This window comes from Mauremys reevesii, linkage group 2 (assembly GCF_016161935.1).
Source record: "Mauremys reevesii isolate NIE-2019 linkage group 2, ASM1616193v1, whole genome shotgun sequence".
NCBI classification, from domain to species: domain Eukaryota; kingdom Metazoa; phylum Chordata; order Testudines; family Geoemydidae; genus Mauremys; species Mauremys reevesii.
Genome location: NC_052624.1, coordinates 283,551,826 through 283,570,048, shown reverse-complemented (window position 1 = coordinate 283,570,048; position 18,223 = coordinate 283,551,826). Strand labels below are relative to the sequence as shown.

Below are 18,223 nucleotides of genomic sequence, written 5' to 3'. Positions count from 1 at the left end.
AGCCCCATCACTGTTCACATCCCTCCTTAAAACTCTCCTTTGCTGTGATGCCGCCAAGAATCTGGAGGATTTACACTCTGACTGCGGGCCCCATGAAGTCACTTCTATAATGTCCTTATTGAGTTGTTAATAGATAATTGTCCGTGTCATGTCAGCCTACCCCTTTGCAAAGGTGAGTGTCAGCTGTTTGATGGAGCAGCAGATGATTTGAGATGAGGTGGTGCCTTCTGATGAGGTTGATTGTCTTGTACCTAAAGTCTGGGTGTACTGGCCCTATGCAATGATTATGTGGTGAAGAGATGGAAGGGGAGGAGGGCATGGAAGAAGTGGGACTAGCTACAATCAGTATCCGCGTGATGGCTTCTCGGTGAAATGTGCTCTCGAAAGCAGAGAACTTGTCTCCCCCGGAGTCCGAGAAGGGCTTTGAACTCTCCGAAATGGCCTGTCTCGTCCTGTGTGATGAGCAGGTGAATGCAGGTCTCTAAAGCACTCTGAGATCCTCAGGTGAAAGGGGTGATAGCAGCACAGAGTGTTGTTTGCCACTTTCCGTCCCTCTCCACGGCTGGTGTTTGCAGCTGGATAAAGTTCACTCTTTCATATCAGAATGTTTAATCTCTGATGATATTAAAGCAGTGATTGAAGTCCTGGGGAAGTCCCTGTGTGGCTGGGAGCAGGGAGCCCTCCGTTTTAGACACATGCTCTATCCCCGCAGGCAATTCGTAGTTTCTGCACAAGGAGCAGCTCTTTTCATCCTGTACTTTCAGCCCAGAGCAGGCCCAGCAAACTAGCTGCAACTTTTTGAACCCTTTGGAGTCAGTGGGTGCAGGGCACTCTTGCTCTTAATTGATAAATTCACTGCATCAGGAAATCACAGCTGTTAACGTAGCCTCTCGGGGACTCTGAGTATCACAGAGCCTGTGAAGGTCAGAGGTACCTATATACATAGATTGGCTCATTGGTATAAGCAGGTAAGGAACTAAAGCAATGAATCATCCAAGCCTGGTTTCTGTAAACGTCACATCTTCTCTGTGGAGCCAGCCAAAGGGAGGGTTGGGAATGGTATCTTACAGAAGATGGAAGATCGGATAGTGAAGTTAGCACCCGAACAGCAAGACTGGAAGAGACATCATTGAAGAATAAACATCTGATGAGAAGCGTCATAAATCTAAAGACTAAATTCCAACTCTGAAAAACTTACATGTGGCTGGCATTAAATTACGGCTTTGAAACGTAGACATTCAAACCCTCATAATAAACAAACTACAATCCTTCAAATGATGATGTTACAGAAGAATTCTGAAAATATCCTGGATACACCATGTAACCAGTGAAAAGGTTTTGGAGATGACTGGAACTAGGCGAACCGCAGTGAGCAATCTTAGTAAAGAAAGATTTGAGTTGCAGGATACTTTTAAGAGGTCCCCGGGCGATGAATGTTTCTGGGCACTGGAAGGGAAAGTTGGTGGCAGAACAAACCAGGCAGGAAAAGACGACCATGGATGAGGGGTGGGATGTCCCAAGTGGATCAAAAGTATTATTCATCCACAAAGAGGTTAGCAGAGATCTGCATGGAATGGGCTACCGTTATTGCAAACTTCCAGAAATGGAGATGCCACATAAGAACAGTGTCTTCCAGCCCATTGTGAAAGAACCAGAAACCAGCATTTCTCAGCTGTGCTGTTTGCTGCAGCTTAGCCTTCCCGTGAAGGAATCTTGTTACCAGGAGGTGTGTGTAAATCCAGGGCAGTTTGGGAAGGACGACGTTTTCAGTAAGTGATGCAGGGACACAACCACATGGCTGCTTTTGATGTCAGTGGTAAGACAAGGTGGTTGAGGTTAAGGGGTCAGTCAGTCTAAAACGCCGAGAGAGCTGTTGCCATTAAAAAACAACAACAGATAATTCCCAACAGTTTCCTTGCGCCAGGATGATGTACCCTCGTGTGTGGTATTAGCAATGCAGGGACGTACTACAATAAGGATTGGCCAGTCCTGATTCTCTAATGCAATTGCATTATTTTAAATGGAGTTGACAGATTTTCAGATCTTAATTATTTCTCCCCATTGCTGCTGTCTGTTTGCTTTCTGCACGTCACAACTGGACTGGTCAGTTTCACTTTATTATCCTGATTATTTCTGTTCCAGGAGTGCCCAGAGGCCTGAACTGAGATCAGGCCCCCTTTGTGTTAGGCGCTGTACCAAGACAGGCTCTGTCCCAGGCTGCTTACAGTCTAAATAGACGAGAGAGACAAAAGATGGGAGGGGAAATTGAGGCACAGGGAGGCGAAGGTCACTTTGCAGGTTGGTGGCAGAGAGAGGAATAGAATCCAGGTCTCCTGACTCCCCATCAAGTGCTCTGTCCCCTGGGCAACACTGCCTGCCCATTAAGCAATATGATAACTTGGTTTCTAGTTAGGTTAGCTTCCTAGCAGCGAGAACAAATGTGGAAATACCCCCCACAAAACATTCCTGGCTTCGTTAGATTTTTGCAGCACCCGCGTAGCTTGTGCAGCTAGTGCAAGGGCACAGGGGAGTTGCAGAGAAGGAGGGTTGCTAGGATGCTCTGGGGAACAGGGAACATCTCTGATGAGAGGAGACTTACAGAGCTTGGCTGAAATGTAGCAAAAGGAAGGCTGAGGGGAGCCCCGATTGCTCTCTCCAAATCCCTTGGGTGGTGGGAGGAAGAAGAGCTATTTAAGATGACGGACAGTGTCGGCACAAGAGCAAATGCAAATAAACTGGGCATCAATACACTGAGGCTGGAAATTAGAAGGAAGCTTCTAACCCTCAGAGTGAGGCTGTGGAGCAGTGTCCCAACCCTAGCAGCGGGGGGCCCATAACCGACCTGGCTGTAAGATGGATGGTCTGACAGGGTTGCCTGCGATAGCAGGGGACTGGGTTCAGTGACCCACCAGGTCCTTTCCAGTCCTCAGTTCCAGTGACAGAAGCAGGATGAGACCCCCTGTGTTCACACCACTGGCCCAAGCCCTGTTCTCTCACTAGCCTCATAGCAGAGGCTCCCTATTATGGAGAATCTCATTTAATGATCATGGGCTTGGCACTACCAAGCCAGTCCCTGCCCCTGGCTGCTTACAGGTTAGGCGGGTAAGACTAGACACATTGGGAGATCCACGTTTAGGGTTATTTCAGTTTTCCAGTCGCCCTCCTTTCTCCTGTGATTTGACGTTGGGTGGGGAAGAGATTTGACGTTGGGTGGGGTTAGAAGCGAGCCTTTGCGTGAGGCGAGGCTGGGAACCCAGCGGGCCCGGTTTGGGAGGCGGCTCATGGAGGCAGGCAGCGTGGAGGAAGGCATGACGATGGGAGTAGAAGGAAAGCAGGGGGAGCCCAAAAGATGAGCTCTAGCCCCAGGTGGGACTGAACGAGACCCTGGGGCTGGGCCAAGAGTGAGAATGGATGTGAACTCTCCCTCCGCGCCCCTTCCCCAGTAACACTGCCTGCCCACCCCCACCTCCAGCTCAGTGAAGGAGGGTTAGTCACGCTGGCTTAGCAGCAGCTGCTGCCCCACTAAATGCCACTCATTTGTTTTGGGAGTCAACCGGATGGCATCTGCCCAAGGCTTGGAATTCTCCAGTGGTTCACAGCTGCCAAGAAATACAGGCTAGTGCAGTGTGTGTGTGTGTGTGTGTGTGTGTGTCTGTACACAATACATACACAGTCCCTAGTCAGAGCTGTAACATGGCCCTCAGTGCTCATCTAGGCGACTTTCCATTTAAGGATCCCAAAGCACTTTGCAATCACTAACGCTGGCAAGGGATGGAAAGAGGATTTCCAGTGTATTGATGAGAAAACTGAGGCTCTGAGGAAATAATGGTATTGTGTTAAGTGACGTGCCCAAGCTCATACGGCCAATGAGTAGCAGAGCCAACAACAGAACCCTGAGCTGTTACCCCTCGTCTTACCCACTAGACTGTCTGAAATGCACCCTGCATTGGCACAGCCCATGTGGACGCAGTTTGCTCAGAGTATAGCTTCTCACTTACAAGCTTTATGCTCTGCTCTCCAGAGCATCCGTAGGCACTCTTCATAGCTCACACGAGACCCCCCGTTTTGGAAGCTGTGGTTCAGTTCCCTGGCAAATGGATTGTAGGGTTGGCTAGTGGTAGGGGTCTGGTGGCCGCTTCCTTCTGTGCTGGGTGTCGCTGCGAGGCGGCTTGTTCGGCCAGGTGCGTATTGCAGTGTTCTCGGAAGGTGAGATGGCCCCTGAGCTAGCAGCTTCCTGGCCCAGCGGAGGATTTGAAGATGAGGACGGGGAGCTCTCACTGTCGTTAGATCTAGGCTAACCTCTGTTCTCATCACACTTCCACTGAGGGGTGGAGATCGTGGCCTGTGGCTGAGCTCCCGCACAGTGTGAAGTGGTGCTCTCCGAATCCTATTCCCCTGTGCAGGCAGGGCCCTGGCCTGGCCCCGGAAAAGGGAGCAGAGTCTGCCCCTCTAAGCCCATATTATACATCCAGCATGTGCATAGCTATCTTCTCCAGTGCTGTGGCCCCTCTGCCCTTCCCACAATGCATCTGGGGCTCGCCTCTAACCGCTTTCTCTGCCATAGATTTATATCCCCCAACTGCCAGCTACAATCGTCACCACAATCCTCACCTTCCGCCTTCTCCTTCTCTTTCCAGGGAAGCCGCTGCAGATCAAGCCCAGGCTGTGAGGTCAGCTCCCTGGATTCAGCATCTCTCCCGCCCACCTCATGCACTGGTCCATCCAACCGTCCAGCAGCCGAACGCCTCAGGAAACACAGCGGCCAGGCCGGGCCCGGCACCTACCTCAGGACAGCAAGACAGGAGGAGGCCTCCTCCTGATTTGTGTTCCATTTCGATACGTTCATTTGACCCTGAACCTGGTAACAGTAAATGCCCCAGGTTCCCCCAGCCCCGTCGTGCAGGGAGGCGGCTTTGTAAGCATTTTAATTTTGGAATAAATGATCTTTTAATCTGGTTTATTTAAAACAAACCCCTCCCCAAGCCCCTGTTTAACTTCAGCTGGCCCGGTCATTCTTGAGTTAGCAAGAATGAACTGTTGTGATCAGACTAGGCTAAACGGGGCCCACTGATCTTACCTGCAGCCCTTTGCACCCGGGTTCTTGGTGCCGTGTTTGGAGCTTTGCAGCTGCAGTAATTCTCCTCACAGAGATTTGAGGAAGGGACAAGAGTTAAAGAAACCTAACTCTGTTTCTCTTTAGTGCCGGGAAGCTGCATCGCCCAGTTGGGTATATTTCAACAGCACTGTCTGTTAGTGGGAAATTATACTGCATGATGAGAGGCTGGAGAACTTCAGCCAGCCAAGAAGTGCAGCAATTGCCTAGAAATGAGGATGTGAGCTTCTTACAACCGTCAGGATAGGAATTTGTTTTGGGGGCGAGGGGTGTGCAAGGGGGCTGTGGCTTCCTGTAGCCATGTGCTTAAGGGATGTGTGTGACCCAAACAGAACAGCCACATGAGGTGAGCTCCGAAGCCATTTCAGAGAAACAGTTATGCCCTTGTGCCAAGAAATTGTGGTGCGGGGGGGAGCGGGGAAGGAAGCATTTCTGAATTGAAATGCAAGCCCCTAATATCTAATGCATGCAGAGGAGTCTGTTTGCTAGTGATTTGTCTGCAGGTGATGGGGCCCAAGGAAATCCTGTGATCCTGCAGTGTGTGGTGGGGCTTTGCAAGGCGATCATCTTCCCCCGTCCCGGTACCCCTCCAAGAGGAGAGGAGACCACAAGGGATGCGGTGAGACTAAGAGGACAGAAGGTGAAGTCTGTAGTCAGCACAGTGGGTTCATGCTGCTGCTTTCAATGAGCACTGCCTTGTGATCCCGCTGCTTTCCCCGCCTGTATCTGGTTCATGCAAGGAGATGAGGAACGCAGTCTGGTTCAGTATGCCAGGGAAAAACACTAGGCTTGTGAAAGCTAAGGATGACAGAGTATCTAGTCGGGAAAGAGCGAGGAGCCGAGGACTCTGAATTAGACATTTGTTAATGGTGATTTCTCCTCTTCTCCACTGTGGCAATAGCAGGGTGCAAGGAGACAGGTGCATATGGAGCGTAGGCCTCCCACCTAGGATTTAGTGCCCTTCTCAACATGGGCTGAATTCCAGCTCCTTCAGTTCAGGTCCAGGGAAAATAACCTGTTTTCTTGGTTTAGAAGCCAGCATTGATCTGCCAGGTTCATAGAATGATTGTTTAGTGCATCAGAGACGCTGTCTGCTTAGTTCCCAAATGTACAGGCCAAATGCCCACCTGGATAAATCCACCTCCACCCCGAGAGGCGTTTGTAATATTCAGAACTCCTTGGTTGCTTTATTTTTAACTGGTGTGTTTCCTGTGGGTCAGACTCGAATGCAATGGCGCCCCAGTGATGTGCTCGGAGATGATATAAACACAACAAGCATTTGGTTTAAATCTAGAGCAGCCCCCCAGAGCCGAACACCTTTGCACCAGCTCTGCCTTTTACAGATACCCCAAACTTGGGAGCATTCCAAATCCAAAGTGTGATCTGGGTCTGACTTTCACTTTCTTGAAACGGGTCCACCCAGAGCCCAGCTTTGGAGCATTCAGAATCTGGATCCAGACGTAGCAGCCTCCACCTGTCTCTAGTTAAAACCAGACACATTTGCTAAACCAGTTCGCAGCTTCTCAGCATGCGTAATATGGCACTAAATCGCTTGGTGCTGACACATTTTATGTCTCGTATCCCTCTCGCCCCTAAGGAGATGCCCTGGAGCTGGGATAAAGGCTCAGTTATCACATGTCGATGCCTTTCTCTCTCACGAGGTCTGATCGTCCAAAGTTGCTCCAGCAGCACCCTCCTGGAGGGTGTTAGTCACTCACCACGGTAGCATCTCTCGGTCACTTTGCATATCAAGCCAGCTGCTGTGGAGTTTGATTGAAATTTTTGCGGTGAGCGGTGAAATTTCCTCCCTTCTGTGAATCTGCCTGGCTCATCTCCTCCCTTCACCACAGAGCAACAAGCTAATAAAAGATTGATTGTAACTATAATTGCAATCTGCCGAGGTCGGCATTTCCTCCCCAGCTCCTCGCTGCACTGAGGGACGGAGGGAGCATGAGGGGGGTCGTTAGCAAACACCCAGTTGATTGGGCTGTTTTTATTTCCCCCACTCCGTTTCTTTATCTCTGTGATTTAGCATCCTGTCGCTGTGTGTTCCTGAAGAGCCGAGGAGCGCTGGCCGGGCAACTTACCGAGGGCGCTGCACGTGGAGAACTGCAGGGCAGGTTTTCTCTTTTTTGTCTCCATCATTTTAAACTTTAGGGGGTGGAGGTGATTTTTACTGGGTGTCACTAAGTTTCCATGGATAGCTCGAGAAATTCCCATCAGATCCAGCTTGCAAAAAGCACTGAGAACTCCATAAGGAATCCCAGTGACATAACATACTCTGCAGTGAAGCCAAGGAGATCCATACAGGACACGTCACATCATGGGAGTGCTAGGACCTCAAGATCGAAAGCATCTACAGCAGCCAGGAAGATCCCCAGTAAGACTTCAGACGCAGGGAATGGTCAGTGAGAACGTTGCTTTGATGGGGTTCCCTGGAATTAGGTCAGAGGATAGTCTCAGCATTCGGTCATAGTGAACCTTAGGGCCAGATTTGTCTCTTGGTTGCTCCTATGCAAGACAATGGGGGCTGAATGGGAGTATCTGAAGGCAAACGTTGGCCATCATTGCTGCTCGGGAGATAGAGGCTGGAGAAGTAAATATTATCAAGGCAAATTCACCTTATGGCCAGGAACCAGCCTCAGTTTCTCCATTAGACCTTTCTGACGTGGGGAGATACAGAGGGTACAGGACAAAGGAAACTCCTGAACTGAGAGGTCCCAGGAAAGACGAAGAGGGCCTGTCTCCTTCCAAACTCCTCCCACTTCTGGTAGGATGTCATAGTTAGTAGCTTGGTATCATTAACTGGAAGTCTGGGGCAGGTGGTGATGACGGTTTCGCATCACATAGCTGGTTCGGTTCTCATTCCTCAGATGGGCAGCAGCCGGCGACACACGCAAAGGGAGGTTAGCAAAATCTCTCACCCTTGCGCCTGCCAAAAGCATACGGACTGCTGTGTGTCAGTAAAACCCAGACGGGCATACGTGCCGGCCGAGTGCTGCCTAACTTACCGCATAGCCAGGGAGCAAACTGTGCTGCCCCCCATTGGAGCCCCTGGATTGCGAGGTCTGCGTGTTTGTCAGCGGAAGGGAAGAAATCAGAGTTAGCGTGTGAACTCTGAAATCCAACAGCCAGGCACTTTTTATTTTCAAGGTCTTTTGGCAACATATTTCCCTGGGGGAGCCGTGCTCTCAGGTGCAGCATCCTTGGGTTCACAGTGACGGGCGAAGGGCCTGTAATGCATTCTCTTGGGGACAGTGAGCCGCCAGATGAATCACCCTCAGGTTTGCAGTGGTTGCAGAGGAGTCTGTAACGTCTCTGGCTCTTGCCACTGAGGTTTCAACTGCTTTTCACCCCATTTTCTTGCAGGGGTGACAGATGCTAGGAGGCCAAGTGAAACTGAGGTCTTAGTAAGTCAGTAGCTGGTTGAGGTTAGATCCAGGGAAGTTTCCTGCCGTGATGTATATTTTATAGCCAGCTGTTGTGTGTTCTGTGCCATAGAGACTTCCTTGGCTCTGCTCGTGTTACAGTCCCTGCCTGGACAGTGCTTGTCTCTCTAGTGTGACTCTGCTCTGTGGTGTTCTCCTTCCTTGACTTTATCAGGTAGGGATCATGGCTGTCCCGGTCTGTCCATGCCTCCCTGTGTTACAGCCACGCGACACATTACCCGTGAGTCAGCATCGCTGAGACGTACGTCTAGAAAGGTTCGACCCCGCTGGTGCGCCATCCAGGGCGAGCTACCACTCCGGGCCCCTGCCTATCTCAGCCATTCATTTGCTCTGCTCCAGGGGAGGATGATGTAAGTTTAATGATGCTCTTTAGGGCTTGATCCTGCAAGGGTCTGAGCACCCCTCGACTCCTGGTGATGGCCTTCACGTGTGGTGCTCTCCACCTTCCACACCAGGCCCAGGGTCTGTTCTAGCTCCCTGCCCTCATCCATGGCCGTGGGAATTGAGGGCCTGTTCGATCCCTTGGGGATCGATTCAGTTCAGGTGTTGGGGTGGGGACTGGCTCGTTCCTCTGCCAGGGCTTGGGATGGAGTTACTATCCTGTAACCGTATCGTTCTCTGTGGCGCTTGATGTTAACGTCACTGTATTTACTGCCAGGGCAGGACTGAGATTCCTGTAGGGGGGAAATGAAATGTGCAGAGGCTTGGAAAACTGTAGTAGCCCAGAGAGCTTCTGACTTCTCAAAGTACCAGCTGCCACTCTGAAACTTCCAGGAAGAAGCGTCTCTTTAAGGGGGCTGAGGCTGGTTGTTTATAGGGTGTGAGTTACACCGCAGGATTTGTTCCAGGAGGGACTGACAGATAGTGTGTCGCTCAACTGCCCAGCGTATCAGCTCTCGGATCGTGTACATTCACTGGCACGAAGTACAACCACGGCTGCCATGTAGCTAATTTCCAAACCTGAACACTTTGGCACATATCGCTGCTATCTTCGTGGGCCCGCTCTGTGCTCCGTAGAGGCAGGGAAGGGTGGTTAGGGCAGGTCACTGGGAGTCCAGATAGCTGGGTTCTAGTCCCACTTCTGACTTGGGCATGTGACCCCTCGGTTTCCCCACTGTGATGTTACACACCTTTGTGAAACAGGGTGACATTGACAGCACTAAATTCAACCATTGTACACCTGCCACGCGGACCCCGCTACATCCTTGGTTTGAGCGAGACAACCCATCTAGGCATTGTTACACCTCAACCCCTCACACGAGGACTCTTCCATCCGAGGGCTCAATGAGCCCAGCACCCTGCTGCTGCCTTGCCGATGGTGCAGTCTGTCACTGCGCGGTGTTTAAAAAGACAGATGGGAACGCTGGGCAGAAGGTTCTTGAGTGCTTGACAGTTACACATGAACCCACCCTTGATCATGCCGTGTATTATAAGCCACCAAGGAAGGTCATGCTCAAAGGTTGCCTTCGGATAACACAGCCCACCTAGCTCCAGCCCTCAAAAGCAAACACCGTGCTCCCTCCCCGGTGAACGGTGACACTGAAATGAAAGCCAGAGATGACTCCAGCTTTCTGTGCTACACTCGCCTGCTGACCCAGGCAGGCAACGGGGAAATGACTTTGAAGTTCCCCCTTAAAAAAATTGCCCTTCCTCCCTGGGTACGTCTACGCAGCAACTACACACCCGCGGCTGGCTTGTGCCAGGCGGCTTGAGCTCGGACTGCGGGGCTGTTTCACTGCTGTGGAGACATCTGGGCTCAGGCTGGAGCCTGGGCTGGAGAAAACAGCCCGAGTCAGCTGGTGCAGGCCAGCTGCGCGTTTTTCCTTGCTGCGTAGACATACCTTGTGAGTGAGAGCTGCTTGGTGTGTCCTAGTTTGCTAAGGAGCACCAGGGTTGGGGGGAGGGCTGGTCCGGAAGATCTTTAGCAAACGGGAGAGACGGCAGATTTCAGAGGGGCGAAGGCACCTTAAAAAGGCTAAATTACAGCCAAGCTTACTTTGAGGCTGCCCACTCTCTCCTTCCACACAGTCTGGTTGTGGGGAGGGGGAGGGCTGCTCCCCGGTGCGTGGGTAAACGCATGGGAGCGAACCTCAGATGTAAGCTCTGCAGGCTGCAGTCAACTCCCTGCCGCTGCTCCTCATTCCCGTGCCAGTGGGAAGCATCTTGAGCATCCTCCGAATCAGGCAGCCCCAACGACTACACTTCTCAGGCCGGCTCCTCGGCACAGCTGGACGCGTTGACGCCAGCTGGGGATCCAGTGTCCATTTGGCTCTTAGTGTGTTTAAGCAGCCCAGCCTTATCCTACTGCTTTGTTTCAAGGGAGTGGAGGAAGTTAGGCCAGGCCCCTACTAGAGATGCAATTACGTCTAACTGAGCTAGCAGGCCTGGGAACGTAGTGCCACTCAGTGTGAAGGGTTTGCCCTTGATGTCAATATGCATCGCTTGCAAAATCAAGAGGAGCCAGAGCACTGTTTGGGCAGCATAGGGTTTAAGGCAGCAGTAACAGGCTTCTGAAGTGTGAGAATCGGTGTCCATCACCACTGGGGTGACGTTCCTTGGACAAGCCATGAGACGGAGTATGTTCAAAACTACCTTTTGCCTTGGGTCTCTGTGCTCGTGTTGGGCTTTGTTAGGTGTGAAACGCTTAGCTGTGTTTTAAAGGAAGCTATTTTTAATAAAGAATTCCATAGTCACTGTTGATACTAAATGGCTTTTGTTAATTGGTGCTTTTTGATATTTAAATAAAGGTGAATGAAGAGTTTGTGCAACAAATTGCTTTGTGGCTTTGTTCTTCCTCTGATGTATGATCAAAAGTTTCTCCTTATTCCCAGCGTTACCAAGGTAGTGCCTGGCTGAAAATTTTTCATCAAAATCCTTTTTTGGGCAGGGGATGAAGCAGAAATTTTTGTCAGAACCATTCCATTGTTGAAATTTTTCAGGTTTTTATTGACCACCCAAAAACCTGAAAAACGTTTGGCTTTTGACAACTGAAATTCCAAAATGTTCAGTTTTGGGGGAGTTTTTGATAAAAACCAGAGTTCCATGAACATTGTTTGACAAAAATTTCAGTTTTGTACATTTTTAGCAGAAAATAAAATATAGTCACTTGCACAGCTTTGGTTAATGGTGTCTAAATATCTAATTTCCATGAGTGTTTAGGAAAGGGATGCGTGCACCGATTGTACATTTGTTAGAAGAAGTAATATACACACACTGAATGTAGAGATTATAGAAATGTCTTGGATTTACCCAACACACAGAAGGCATTTTCCTGGGAGATGATATGTACATGGTGAGTAAATCCTTCTGCCTCCGAAAAGATTCCCTTTACATTTGGTTGTTCTGAACGTATTGACGCCATTTATATTTCATTGGGCTCCCTCTCTGCCTCCTCTCTCCTCTTCCCAGCTGATTCTGGTTTCGTTTTTGTCTCCTGCAAGACTGCGAGGGAATTGTTCAATGGCAGCAGGGTGGCGTGGTCCAAACACAGGACTGAGAGTCTACTTACCGCTCTGACTTAGGCATTATCTGTACTGGGGGAAATCCTGGGTTAGGAAACATTAATTAAGCCATTGGAATCAGCACAGCGTAAAAGCCAGTTTTCAATGGTTCTTGGATTCACACTTTTCAGGGCCACAAGGGATCATTGGGATCATTGGGTCTGATCTCTTGCCCAGTGACTCCGGCATCAAGCCCCTCGTTTCTGTTTAAGCTAGAGCAGATCTTTTAGAAAGATGTCAAGTCTCGGTGAAAGGCTCCCAGGTTGGGGGGGAGGAATCCATCGCCCTCCTGGATAAGTTGTTCCAATGGTTAATCACCCTCACTGTTACAAATGTGTACCTCCTTTCTAGTCTGGATGTGTCTAGCTTCTGGTTCCCGCCCTCGGACCGTGTTATGTCTGTCTGCCAGATCAGATCACGAGTTGTCCTTTTGGGGGACGATAGTTGTGTTAAAAACATAATTAGCTGGTCATGGTTAATCTACCAGCTACCTCATTTGACTCTAAGTCTCAGCACCACCACCAGCTTCGACGTTTTTAAACACAACTGCCCTCATTCACGCTAAGGGCAAAGTCATCATCTCTTTGTTTTGTCTGTCTTGGGTTGGATCCTGTATGGTGCTGAGAACCTTCCAATTCCTTTTGACGTTTAATTAGCTGCTCAGCATTCTGGGATTGGACCTTTCAAGGACGGAAACCCAGAGGATCCTGTAAGGCCCCAGGTAATTTTGTGGTATTGTGTCATGGATGGCTCGTGAGCTGAGATTCCTACCTCTGTCACCCTGCGTAGTGCAGCTGGGAGGCGTGGATTGGCCCGGCTGGATCTATAAACACAGCTCAGAGGCAGCGTGAGCAGAAGGCACCGCTGGGAGCAGCAGTGAAGGCTCCTTAAGGAGCAGAGTAATGGGGATTAAGAATCATGCTGAAATAATTAAGCTAGGAAATTACTCACTCATTTAGTGCAGCCGTTCTACCGCCCCCGGTGCCTCCACTCCTTTCCCAAGGAATGGTGTAATTTATTGCCGGCTGCCAGTAAATAGATGCTTGGAGGTGATTAATTTCAGTGCGAGAGCAGGCGAAGTCCTCCTCCGAGCTGTCGCTGGGCGCAGAGGATACCAGCTACTTGTCCCATTCCAAATGGATACAGCCCCACTTGCTGGGTGTCCGCACGTGGAGATGGCCTACAGCCCTTGTCTAGGGCAATGAGCTTTTATTTTGGGTGACTTATAAACTCTTCTTCAAAGCCCTTGGTGGAGCTAAATACAGCGACCAGGTTAAAGAGTCAGTGTCTGTCTAGTCAGGTTATACCAAGCCCATCACCCAGGTAGCTGGGCAACCCACAACTGAACTGGCCAGGGAGATCCAGGCTTGGACAGAGGTGAAGTTCATGAAGCCGAGAGAGCGGCAGAAGCTGCTGAGAAGGTTTCTGTTGTGATATTTCCTGGGGTGGTGGCGGTAATGTGTTGCCAAGCAGCAAGTTGGTCCCATACCACTGGAATTGGTGTTTATGATGGAGATGCCAGGGGAAGTGGTAGCAATGGAAATGATATCTCACTGCAACTGAACCGGTCATCCCAGGGAAAGATAGGTAGTATGAGTGCGCTTTTATTAACCATAATACTTAGCGTTTCCACAGCACCTTGCCTCCGAGGATCCCAAAGCACTTCACACATTTAAGCCTTGTACCCCCCTATACGACCTGTATTCCTGTCCCCATGTTAAAGATGAGGAAATAGAGGCACAAGGAACCAAACTAATTTAGGGATCTACTGTAATAGGGATCGCTGTTATCAAGGTAGCCTCGAGAGGCTTCAATCAGAGATCAGAGCCCTGTGGTGCAAGGTGCTGTACACTCATGTAACAAAAAGGAGGTCCCTCCCCAAAGGAGCTAATGTTCTTGATGAGATCGCAAGAGGCTATGTCAAAGATGGGGGCGGGGGGAAGTGGAAAGACAAGGTCCAAGCAGCCATCTCTGCACAATCATCTCTTCTGTAGAGGCATTTCTGTGGTAGTCACCGCTGTAGCATGCAAACACTTCAGAAACATGGATGGGTGAAACTCAAAGAATAAGTGACATGTCCAAGGCCAACCAAAGTTCTGTGGCAGAGCTGGGAATGTGTCCCAGCTACAGTGCTGGGCATTAACCACAAGCCTGTCTGCAGGATGTTCACCCAGTGTGTTACAGAGCAATGTGCATGTGTGTGTTACTGGGAAAATACCGTCCAAGAGCTTCTCATTAGTGACCATGTCCGGGACTCCTAGAACTTCCCTGCTCTTTGCTAACATAGGAGTGGATTACCCTGCCCTTGTGGGGACATCTGTACTGCTGCTGCCCAGCAGGATGGGTGGACCATGGGGACTGTACACCCCTTCCTGTTGGTGGGGAGGCGGTTCTTGAGTGCTGGCAGGGAGCTTGTTGGCTGGAGGAGGTGTGCATGGGAAGTTTGCATTGCAGCTATCTCTGCTCCAGGAATACACAAAACAGCATGGATGCATGACCTGCTGTCGATGGATGGAGGGCAGACCCCCATTCTCCTCCTCCTGGGCACCTCAGCAGTATTCAGCGCTGTTCATCATGAGACATAATTGTCTTGCCTAAGAGAGGTGGCTGAGATCTAGAGTAATGCACTAAATTGCTCTGAGTCCTTCCTGGAGGGATGCCCTCAATGAGTAGTGATAGGAAACTGCACCCCCACAACTAGACCCCCGTACTGTGGAGTCCCACAAAGATCAATGCCTCCCCAGTCCTAGTCAGCATCTGCATGCAGCCCCCAGGTGACCTGGTGAGATGACATGGGCTCCGGTGCTACCAATCTGCAGATGAGACACAGCTCCACCTATCCTTCACTGCCTATAGCCACACCCCTGCCAGTAAAAGGGCCCAGTGCTTGGATGAGATCAGCTTGTGGATGAAGAACGGCTGGCTGACATTGAACCCGAGCGAGACAGAGGTGATGCTGGTGGGCAGAGGAAAGCACTTTGAGGAGTTTGCAGCCATGGTCTCTTGGGGTTGAAGGGACACACCCAGAAACTGGTCAATTCAGTCCGTAGTCACGGAGCACTGGATTCCTCGCCGACACTGAGCTCTCTCACAGCAGCTTCTGGCAGCACAAACAATGAATTAGATGTTGGGTAAACAGGGACCTATCAAGAGGCTGACGTCCTCCATTAACCCATCACCACCACCCCCAGGATTGGTGGGTGACCAATCCTAGCAACGTGGCCATCATCACTCACCTAGCAGCATCCATAACTAACACTTCCTACCCCGTCTGGTTGATTAGGAGACTCCACCCCATCCTGGCGGACATAAGCCTGGCCTTGGTGAGATGCCTTTGTGTGTCCCATCTGGCCTGCCTCAGTGCAATGCCGCTGGCATGAAGCCATCAGCTCTTGGGAAAATCCAGCTGCTACTGAGCTCCGCAGAGTATTCCACAGCAACCAAGGGCTACTGTGAGCACGACACCTGTCCTGCCCTCTCTACACTGGCTTCCCAGTGACTAACAAGTCACGTGCAAGGTCTCCGTCCTTATCTTCAAGGCGCTGGGCTCAGCATATCTAAAGCTCCAGAAGGAAGACCCAGAAGTGGCTGGGCAGCTCTGCTCCTTGGGCCCACTGGGACTTTCTGCCATATGGGTAAAGCTGGTCTGTGCAGGAAGCTGGTCTGAGACGCTGGAATGAACTTCCCCAGGAACCAGGCTCATCCTAAAAACCTCCCCCACCCCTCAAGCGCATGGTGCATTTCTCTGGCCCATGCTCTGTCATATGACCACAGGGCATGTAACCCCCTCCCCAAACAAAACTCTCCGCTGCACCCACTCTTCCCCCATCACGGGGCGGCAGCAGCCTTTGAGAAGGCAGAGGCCAGCGCGCCTGTGACTCGCCAGCTGGATTTGAAGAGACGGCAGCTGGGCCGGTAAAGGACTCAGCCAGGGAAGGGGAAGGTGAGCTCGGCCTGGGGGTGAGAGCTGCGGAGACCAGGAGCTGTAGGGGTTCCTGGGGGAAAGCTGACGGCAAGAAAGCAACCAGAAGGATTTGCCAGCTGACCCCCATCACAGGTTGCTCTGCTCGCTACAGGCAGCAGCTGCTCCTGGCTGTTGTAGGGATTAGCTCTCTTCCCGGCTCCACATCTCCCCTCTCAGCCCTTCTCTGACTCCAGGAGCTGCAGCTCCCTCTTCCTGACGGAGCCCGTAATGGCCTGGCTGGGGGGTATAGAGTCTCCCTGGACCCGCTGTCCAGGCACTGCCAGGCCGTCAGTGGCTGGTGGGGAACCCGGGCCCACCCACTACTCCACGTTCCAGTCCTGGGACCCTACAACATGCAGCCAAGGTCTGCTCAGTCCCCAACCTTGCTGCTCTCTCCTGGGGCTGCTTCCTACTCGCCTCCCACGGGCTTTGCTCTCCCCCGTCTTCTCTTCTGGGTACCCCCTTCCCTCAGGACCCGGGTCCTGTTCTTGCCCTGGGTTCCCTCCTTCCCTCTCCAATGCACAGACTCTCTGCTGCCATTGCTGCTGTCCACTTCCTGGCTTTAGACTAGCCCAGCCTTTGCCTGCGCACCAGAGCCCCATCTTCTCCCGCCGAAACCCCTCACACGGGGCCTATCTCACTCACTGGCCCCTTCGCTCTGGTGGGGCGGGGGGTGAACCCCCCATCACACCTCCAAGAACCAGGGCCGGAGGGATGAAGACCAGGGAGTGGCAGAGGGAGCAGCCTGCTGCCTTGGAGAGCTGGAGTGGGCGGAGGGCCTGGAAGAGAGCTACCCTCTGATGCGTCCACACTGGAGAGCTGCCGCCAGAGGGCCGGAGAAGTCTGAGGGCTGGGGGAGGGAGGGATGCTCCCAGCAGAGAAGCTGGGGGGGTTTCCAGGGGGAAGAGCGGGTTTGCACCCAAGCTGGAAGGGCGGTGCCAATGAAAGGCCAGGAGAGGACTGGAGAGGAGCCCAGGTGCGGTGGAAGATGCTGGAGCAGGGTACGGGCCACGTCAATGGATTAGAGGATTTTAAGGACTGTGTTCGCTGGGTGAGAAATGAATGGTTTAGGACTCTTGTTTTGGAGTTTTTGAACGGTGTTTTGGTAATAAGCCAGTCCCAAGGAGGGCATGAGTCAGGAAAGCCAGCGGGGAGTTACTGGGGGACCCTGCAGGAAGGAAACTGAGGCAGATGCACTTGTCGTGCCGCAGCCTGCAGCAAGGGGGCGCTCCAGTCGGGGCTGCCCCAGGACATGCGCCAGGGAGAGGAGGAGAGAGAACGAACCACGTGTGACAGATCAGTCGCTACGGTTACCGCACGACTGGAAGGTGCTCAGATGCCATGGTGACGAGGGCAGGATGAGAACCTGGCCAGGTGGAGGCCGTCAATCTCCTGGCTGTCAAGCCAGCCCCTTCACCCAACGCTGAAGTCACGGTAAGAACGTCCCTGGCTCTTGAAGCCACCCAGGGAAACCCACCAGCCCCCTTCTCCCTTTCCTAGATGTGAAAAGTCATCTTAGGAGATCCCTGCCACCTCCTGATCAGCGAGCCAGATCCCCACCCCTGCTCTCATGCAGCCCGCGCGGTGCACGCAGGTTCCCCAGGCTCCAGCCAATGGCGGGTGAGGTCAGATCTTTCACTGGCCCCACCTCTGCTGGTGCAAGAGATGAGCTTTCAAGCTGCACCGAGGTTCGGGAGGGCTGCTTCCCAGGGAGGGTGTTAGGTGTCCGGCACAAGCCAGGATGACATTTCGGGAGCTTCCTGACACCTTGCAGTCATCTAGAGATGCCCTGTGGGCAATGCTGCCTTGGGATGGATCCCACCTTCCTAGAGGCCCCGCGGTACGAAACCCGATGCCGCCCCTCGGGCTGGGAGATGGATTTCAGGCACGTAAACAAGTTTGGGCGCATGGGCTGGCCAGCCAAAGTGCTAGCTGCAGCTGTTGGACACGTTCCCTCCACGGCAAACTCTCCCCACCAGGCGAAGGGAGAGGCGAGGTGCAGGCTGAAGGAGGTGCCGGTGCTCTCAGGAGCCTTAATGCTCCTGGCAACAAGCTGGCCATTGGTGGGAGAAGGCGAGTGATCCCATGCCCCTCCGGCAGGACTGGGTGGAGAAGCAAAGGCAATAGGCAGCCGGCCCTGGTTGTCCTGTTCTGCAGGCAGGTCAGAGACCTCCTCCTGCCTCCCATCTGTGTCTCA

The 18,223-nt window shown here is 51.9% G+C and overlaps 1 protein-coding gene across 2 annotated transcripts in view; it reads left to right on the top strand.

Moving 5' to 3' along the window:
• Positions 1 to 11,323, top strand: part of ZC3H3 (zinc finger CCCH-type containing 3) — a 331,469-nt gene extending 320,146 nt beyond the window's left edge. For both annotated transcript variants that reach the window (XM_039522683.1, XM_039522684.1), the window contains one exon: positions 4,638 to 11,323. In XM_039522683.1, coding sequence (XP_039378617.1) covers positions 4,638 to 4,669 — 32 coding nt within the window. In that variant the 3' untranslated portion in view covers positions 4,670 to 11,323. The remainder of the gene's footprint in view (positions 1 to 4,637) is intronic.
• Positions 11,324 to 18,223: the final 6,900 nt, after the last annotated feature.